This window comes from Triticum aestivum, chromosome 7D (genome assembly GCF_018294505.1).
Source record: "Triticum aestivum cultivar Chinese Spring chromosome 7D, IWGSC CS RefSeq v2.1, whole genome shotgun sequence".
NCBI lineage: Eukaryota > Viridiplantae > Streptophyta > Magnoliopsida > Poales > Poaceae > Triticum > Triticum aestivum.
The window spans coordinates 597,691,337-597,699,748 of NC_057814.1; the positions used below are offsets into that span (position 1 = coordinate 597,691,337).

General features: G+C 50.4%; 2 protein-coding genes across 2 annotated transcripts; both read right to left on the reverse strand.

The window, feature by feature from the left end:
* Window positions 1–3,128: 3,128 nt before the first annotated feature.
* Window positions 3,129–3,999, reverse strand: LOC123166101 (protein GLUTAMINE DUMPER 1). The gene has a single exon (XM_044583865.1). The coding sequence runs from the start codon at window positions 3,924–3,926 to the stop codon at window positions 3,312–3,314; it is 615 nt and encodes a 204-aa protein (XP_044439800.1). The 5' UTR covers window positions 3,927–3,999; the 3' UTR covers window positions 3,129–3,311.
* A 2,976-nt stretch (window positions 4,000–6,975) lies between these two features.
* On the reverse strand, window positions 6,976–8,016 carry LOC123166956 (uncharacterized). The gene has a single exon (XM_044584780.1). The coding sequence runs from the start codon at window positions 7,928–7,930 to the stop codon at window positions 7,289–7,291; it is 642 nt and encodes a 213-aa protein (XP_044440715.1). The 5' UTR covers window positions 7,931–8,016; the 3' UTR covers window positions 6,976–7,288.
* Between the last annotated feature and the right edge of the window lie 396 nt (window positions 8,017–8,412).

Genomic DNA, 8,412 nt, shown 5'->3' on the forward strand with positions numbered 1-8,412 from the left:
CCCACTTGGTGGTAGGCGTTTGTTTTTCCCTGGAGGGTGGTGTTGGTATTACTGTCGATGTCGAGCGGTTGCTTTAATGACTCCACGATGTGCGCGGATTTTGCATTGTGGCTTGTTTTACTCATTTGTATTTGCGGGACTGTTGCCAGCCTTTGTGCCATGTCATCGGAAGACCATGTGATTTGGAGAAAGTTCTTGCCGATTCTCGATGTTTTTAACCTAAATTTTTTGTATTTTTTTCTTTGCAGAAGCCAGTAAGTTTTTTTATCTCTACTAAGCATTATTCACCGTGTAGAAAAATACTAGCTGAAGTGCACACTATTCATCCTTCGTATGTCTCGGAAGATGTGGTAGAAACTCGATTTCACACCATATATGTCCACATAATGTATGTGGGTCTCACTGGTCCGGCTCGCCGCTTCCCCGAACTCCCCGCCCCGCGGCAACCACAGAGGAAGTACCTCGGCGTCTAGGAGCGGGGTTGGGGGACGTGGGTGGAGGAGATCACCTACGACGACACCCACAATATTGGCTCGGCTCCTTCCACATGGACAGCTCGCCGCCCTCGAGTATGACTAGTGGCAGGTCTGGTTGTACGGCGTCGCGGCGTGCCTCAACTTCCCGTGGGGGATGGCACCCATCAAGCTCGACCCGCCGCCACCGGGGGTGGTGAGTGCGGCAGTGGCTAGGGAGGACCGGGAGGCGAGAGAGCACATCACGACGGAGGCCGCTGATGAAGAGTACATGGCGGACCTCCGTCGCCAGTACCTCGAGCTGGTGGAGGCCGAAAGGAAGATATTCGCGGAGCGCGTGGTTGACGGGAGGTCATCATCCTCTCTGACGACGAGGAGCACAGCGGCGATGATGGCGGCAACAACAAGGAGGACTTCGACATCGAAGAATGGCAGCATATCTTCCCCGACTGCGGCGACGACGGCACAGGGCCGAACCCCATGGGCGGTGGGATGTCGCGGGTGGATTGGCTCGCCCTCTACAAGGTTGACGATGATGTTTAGTTCAGTTTAATTTCATGTTTAGTTTTAAGTTTAATTTCATGCTTAGGTTTAAAAATTGCACTATGTTTCGGCGGATGATTATGTATATTATGTGCCGAATTTCGGTTGTTTTTTACCCCGACAAAAAAGAAAAGAATTTCGGTTGTTTAAATCGAAACTATGTTAAACTTATGAAAAATTAGTTTTTACTCTGTTAAATTTAGGAGTTCGGCTAGGTCCGACCAAAATTTAATGGAGTAAAAATCCTTCATTACACTGTAGAGAAGCTTATATGCACTTTCTGCGGGTTTGAACATAAAAAGCTTCAGACTCCGATGGATGCCGGCCGAATCAAATCCGCCACGGCGACGGCAAGTTGACGGAGAAGAGGCGCGCACCCAAGGCAGCTAGGCATCTAACCGAAAGGATCATCACCCAGCTGACAAGGCTCCTGGAGGCCACTCCTTCAGGTGCCATCCCTCCCACTAGTGCAAGAAAGCAACCACTGCTACCGGGGACAGCACGGCACCGCACCGCACCACCGCCGGAATGTGGAATATATCCGAATCCCCGGCGCAACGGAAATTCCATTCCCCCGCCCGCCCGGAGGAAATATTACTGCCATGTTGATCCTCCTAGCCCGTCGGAATCGGCCTGCCGGAAGTGGGGACGAAGCCGGCCACGTACCTGGGAAGGAAAGGATCACCCGATCCATCGTCCGTCCATGCCTGTTGACTCGCCACGGTAGATTCGTATGGATGGCGCGCGATATATGCCCCGGCAAGTAGCAGCATCGTGCGTCCGTGGGAAATGGAAGAAGTGGGATCATGAATCACATTTCTCGAGAGGGAATGCTACTATGTTCCTACTTCCTAGTTAAGCTCGCTCGCTCGTCGGAATCGGCCGGCCGGAAGTGGGAGCGAAGCCGGCCACGTACTACTGTACGTACGAACCTAGGAAGAGGATCCCCCATCCGTCCATATCTATCTATTCACTCATCAGAATACGTATGGGATGGAGTGCTGTATATGCCCTGGCAAGTAGGAGCAGAATCGACCGTGTCGTGCGTGGGAACAAAGGGAAATGTATCATGAATCACATTTGACACTTCTCTGTCAGAATCACGAATTCTCATGCCGTATGTTTCACTCCACGCAACAGTGTCGCGGTAACTGAAGCCGGAGCGAATCTGCTCCGGGGATCCCTAAGGATTTGGCGGGTTAAAAAGGAAGAACACTGACCTTACCTTGGCCATGGCGACAAGGTGGTGGGGAGTGGAGAGTGGAGACAGCCATGGCCATGAGCTTGGCATCTGGGCAAGAATTGGACTGGACCATGAGTCCATGAGCCAGAGTCCTCCTGCCTGACCCACCCACTGCGCTCTGCATGCATGGACCAGAGTCCATCACAATGTCTCCTGCTCCTGTAGACCCTAGGTAGCACGGTACTGTAGTATTTTCTGGCTTTGTTCATACCTGGGCGACGCTTGTTGCCACGCTACTCGCCGATCCAGATCATCAACTGACCAGGGATGCACACACACATGCCAAAATGCAGTACCACTGTACTACACCTGTACATTAGCTTGTAAGCCTCGAACTCTCCTTCTTTTGAGCCGTACCGTTCCCATTGCAGACCGAAAGAGGTCCGGTCCGCCATCCAATCAGCACCGAAGCAGAATTCTGTTTAATTTTTCTTTTGTTTAACCAGTGCTAACATTAAGTGCCAGTGCCATTTCCAGATAAGCATCCCACAAGCAAGAAGGTGTCATGCTCAGTGAGCGCTGGGCCGACAAAGCTGGTGCGCGCACAAAGTCACGGTGTCTGCTTACGTTAGCGGCACTGCTGGTTTGGTTTGCTGCAGTGCAATCCAGAGGTGGAAGTGGAGGTGGAGTCGTTCGATTTGCATATGCTTTTCTCCGCATATACAACCAAATGGAGTCCAGCTACTCATCGTAATCCAGCTGAAAGTTGTTGCAAGTTACCGAAAGAGAGCTGGGGCGATGGCGTGGATGGGGATGGGCCGCCGTCCGTTTCTTCGGAGCAGAGTAGTAGTGTGAAGCGTGATGATGCTTGTGATCTTGTTCCGGAAATTCAGGGGGCAAAGCGGCTTTCGATTGCCAAAACTCTCAAGTTTCTCATATACATCTCCATTGATTTTGTGCTCAACCAATCACGCCATGAATCTACTACACGCTCCAGCCTAAATCTAGCACTAGCAGCACCGGGACGGGGGGAGGAAGATGATGGGGGTGGGGAGAGAGGAAACGCTGCCCGGGAAAAAGGGTAAGCTGGGACGAGCAAAAGCCGGCCGCTTTTATTGCCGGCTTTCTCGCAGGGCCGTCGTGCCGCTGCTCTCGAGGCCACGGTCATGGTGGTGGTGGCTCCCGCTCGCCGCGTCGTGGTCATGGTCGCCGCTCTGGCTCGGCGCGTCTTCGTGGTGATCACGGCCTCGGCTCGCCGACTCGGCGCCGCGGTGCGAGCTCGCCTCGCTGACCTGCTCGTCCGCCGTCTCCTCCTGGCCTTCTCCGTCGCGCGCGCTCGCCTCAGGCGCCGCTGCGGCCGCGAGCTCCGCCTCGGCGGCCCGGCTGGTGACCGGCTTGGCGAGGAACGTGGGCCGCTCGTCGCCGGCCATGATGACCACCACGTGCTCCTGGAAATCCGGGGCCGGCCTGGACGCGCCGGACGCCGAGCCCTTCTCCCCGTCGGCGTCCCCCGCCGCCTGGCCGTCGGAGCCGCCGTCGAGGAACCCGGAGAGCTTCCAGTAGGAGCAGGCGAGGATGAGCAGCGCGAAGGCGATGAGGCCCAGCATCGCCGCCAGCCCGCCGAAGAGGTACGGCACGGGCGACTGCCACGCCGAGTGCAGCGCCTGCGTCGCCGTCGGCGCCCCCGCGAGGTGGCTCACGGCGAAGAACTCTGCTCCGGGCCTCATGGCTGTGCTGGTGTGGAGGCGTAGCAGAGGAGCTGCACGATCAGTTTGCTTCCGCTGTCTGTTTCTCTTGTGTTGTGGGAGGGTTGAGAGGGAAATGGGATGTATTTATAGGAGAGGTGGAGGAGAAAGATTTACAAAACACCACAGTATTCTCCATTTATTTATTTAGCGGGGTAGTGTCCATTTGTGACGCCAAGGAATATCAAAAGACCAAAGGGATTATTTTTTTCTTGTTTGGAGCTGTGAACTCTGTTGCTAGATATTTGCAAGAGATACACCCCTTTAGTGTCAAGTTGTCATATCAAATGTCAAAGGCAGTATCAATTTCCGGATGACATGTTATTTTGCCTCTGATCGTGAAAACATGGTGTGATTTTTTTCGTCGCTGACAAACGGAGGTGCGAGAGAAGGGAGAACTTTTCGTTATACCCGTGTTTATAGAGGAAGTGGTTAATTTAATCCACTCAGTGCCAGCGATGCTTGACTCTCCTTCCAGTAACCGCATCCCGCGATCTCGGCCAAAAGCACGACGAGGGAAACGGGCGAGTTGAATGCCAGTGGGATATGGTCGAGGGGAATGTGGTTATATGGGGGTAAGATTGGCATGGCGAGACAGTTTCAACTTCTGGTAGGTTCTTTCCTGGAAGGAGGGGCGGAGAGAGGTGAGTCCCTTTTTCGCGATGCTGGTGTGGTGAATTGTAGATCATTCATCACAATGGGGAATATAAAGTAATGCTATTCATTTCCCTCCCGGCTTAGATTTTCACATAAACTAGTTGGTGAGAAGAAGTCAACAAAGATTTATATCGGATATATGTAAGGAAAATTCTCCAGATCTTCTATATTTAGATTAATGCAAAGTTCTCTCCGGATAAATGCAACTATATTTAGAGCCAACAATCGTAGTTCTAGAATGAGCACTAGAAACGGCTTCCGAGGATACGGGTCAATGCCATATGTTGCCGACGCATCAGTTCATATTTTACACGTCCATTGCCTAGATAAGTTGTTACTTTTTTCGAAAGGAAAGAAGTAAGGGTGACCCTACATTTTTTTTTCAATAGTAAGAACCCAAACTCGTGCATGTGAGGACTTGAACTTCAATGGATGGGTCGTACATCCACTCCTAAGGAAGTGAACTAAGCTGACTTAAGGAGTTGTTAACCATTAATTCGCTAAATACTGATTCTTGATTAACTTACAAACATCCTTTATCCTAATATCACTTCATATATAACTTACTGGCTAGAATATTCAATTATGTACATTTTATTATAGTTGCGCGCTTTCAGTACTTCACTTTTGCACCAAGTGTTGATGCTTTTACCTAAGAGAGGCAAATAAGAATAAACTGTTGAGAATTGACAATATTGTTAACTAAGTTATCAACTACTCCCTCCGTCCCAGTGTGTCAAAAACGCTCGTATATTGTCGAATGGAGGGAGTATGTCGTGTTGGGTTCAAGTAGCTAGGAAAGAGGGGCCATTGAATGGATCAATCATTCATGCACTAGTCACTGCAACTAAAGTATTAAGAGCTTCAAAAGTTTCCTTTGGAACGGGGTTGTGAATAGTTTACCCTTGGGTTTGGCCTTGATTCTACCACGTGTGTTAGTGCATAAATTCCAGGCACATAAGAAAGTTTAAGCCGCAAACATGCTTATTGAATAGTTTGGTTTTGGGATGCTTCTTGAGGGAGATCATTAAATATCGTATCTTATTATCTTTTAATAGAAATAAACTAGGTTCCTAAATTATGGGGTTACTATATTATTAGTGAAGTTTTTTTTTTCAAGGAAGGAGTTGAAAATTAATTGATTTTGTGTGGGGAATGTGGATAGAGGTAGAGATGGATTGTTAAATGTGTTTTTCATTTACCTTCCGGCTTTGTATTAACTCGTTGCCACGATGAAATCAACAATTATTTATTTCGCTCAATCATAAAATAGTAGCAAAGAAAATCCAAACGTTATATTAATCCGGAAGTTCTTCGTGGATAGACGGGAACAATTTCATTTTAGAACCAAAGATTGTGGTTCTAAAATTTGCACTCGAAATGGTTTCGGATGATCATGATCAATGACATACGGCAATGACATACTGGTTCATATCTGGCAACCATCTATTAGTTGATATAGCTATCTTCTTATTAGTTAGCTTCACTTCAATATTCAATCATTCTTATCCTGATATCGCTTCTATATATAACTTGCAACCTAGAAATTACATAGCTTTTGATGTATTTGTGTGCTTCCAATACTTCAATTTTGTTCCTTGATGAAAGGACCATCAATTTTCTTATGGTGCAATTACTTTTTATACAACTCCAAAGATTGCTTAATTGTTATTGATACTATAATTTTGCTATGGTTCTATCTTACATAGTACCAATTGCGGTGGAAGCCATATGCACTGACGTGATGCACCGCTAAACATGGCCAACGAACCGCTGATATGGCATGACACGCACCCGCAGATCTTGCAGGAAAGTTGCGTCACCTCGACATCTTCCACGGAGTGCCTACGTGGGGCCGTCGGGGAGACCACAGAACCTCGATGGCTTGCAGGGCCCGCTTTCCCGCGCCGGGAAATCTTCCGCGGCTTACCAGAAACAAGGGTCCCACCGTCACTGACCACGCGGATTGCTCGGCGGTGCACCGGCGGATACGTGGGAAGAGGGGCAGAGGAGGAGGCACTGGTGGCGGTTCCCTAGAGGTGCCATCTGAGTCGCCCTAGGTGTCGCGGGGCTGATCCTCTTTTTTTTTTGGCATGCTTTCATTTTTGTCATGTGTAGTGAGTGTTGTATCCTGGACGAGGCTTGCTTCATGCCGCCTTGTTTGTTTCTTGAACAAGTTTTGGACCTTGGCCTACCCTTTTATCCAGACAAAAAATGTGCAGCGGGTGCTGGACCGACGGACCTGGTGCCGTCCCTACGTTGCTTGAGCCCGTGGGACTGCTGATTTGCTGCAGGACAGCTGCATTTTCGAAAGGCAAAAGAATCCGAATTCAATCAGTACTCATTCTTGTCCCCCGGCACAAGTGACTTTGGATTTCATTGTGTAATCAATATTTGTTCCAACTTAAAGGTGCTTTAAGTTAATGAAAGATGGGGAATAATGATGTGGAGTGTTGTCCATTTCTTCAGGGAGCTGTAACTGAAGCAGAGCATGATGCTCCATATATCTTTCGATTGGCAAAACTTAAGTCTCGCGTAGATATCTCCATTAATTTTCACTCAACCAATCACGCCAAGAATCTACACAGCCCAGCCTAAATCTAGGGGAGGAATGAGTGGGGAAAGAAGGTGGAGGAAGAAAAGCAGCCTCAAAAAAGGGAAAGCTGAAGCGAACAAGGCGGCTGCTTTTATTGCGAGCTTTCTTGCAGTGCCGTCGTGCCGCTGCTCTCATGGTCATGGTCATGGAGGTGGTTGTGGCTCCGGCTCGCCGCGTCATGGTCATGGTCGCAGCTCTGGCCTGCCTCGTCGTGGTGATCACGGCCCGGGGTCGCCGAGTCGGCCCCGAGATGCGAACACACCTCGCAGGCCTGCTCGTCCACCTTCTCCTGCCCGTCGTCGCCGGCGCGCGCGCTCGCCTCAGGAGCCGCCGCGGCCCCAACCTCCACCTCGGCCACCCGGCTGGTGACCGGCTTGGCGAGGAACGTTGGTCGCTCGTCGCCGGCCATGATGACCACCACGTGCTCCTGGAAATCCATGGCCGGCCTGGCCGCGCCAGACGCCGAGCCCTTCTCCTCGTCCGCGTCCCCCGCGGCCTGGCCGTCCCGGTCACCGTCGAGGTACCCGGAGAGCTTCCAGTAGGAGCAGGCGAGGATGAGCAGAGCCAAGGCGATGAGCCCGAGCATCGCCGCCAGCCCGCCGAACAGGTACGGCACCGGCGACTGCCACGTCGAGTGCGGCGGCGCCGTCCCGTTGATCAGCCCATGCGCCGGCGCCGCCGTCGGCGCTCCGGCGCGGTGGCTCGTGGTGAGGAACTGGGCCCCGGGCCTCATGGTGTGTGTTGGTGTCTGTTGCACCTGATGACTTTGTTGCTCTGTGTTTTCTCCTGCGTGTGTGCTTGTTTTTGTCTGAGGGGTGAGTGGGAAATGGGGTGTATTTATAGGAGAGGAGGCCCTCCGGAGAAAAATACTCACAAAACATTTGAGTATTTTCTATTTGTCATGCTGAGTATAATATGAAAAGACCAATGGGCAAATTCTTGTCTGGACGTGTGCACTCTGTTTAGATACCACCCCTTTTTGAGGCGAAACCGCTGGGAAATGTTTTGTGTGTATTTGTCATGTCAGAGATCGTGCATGACTTAAGGGTCTTATTCTAAGGCAGGACTGATACCAACCCTCACTAAATCCCAGTTAGAGCTTTGGATCATCACTAAATCCTAGTTATAGCTTTGGACATCTTATGGCCATTTTTTTCCGTCTAATGTTGCTTCAAATATAATGCATTGGCTACAAATTGCAGTTAGGTACATTTT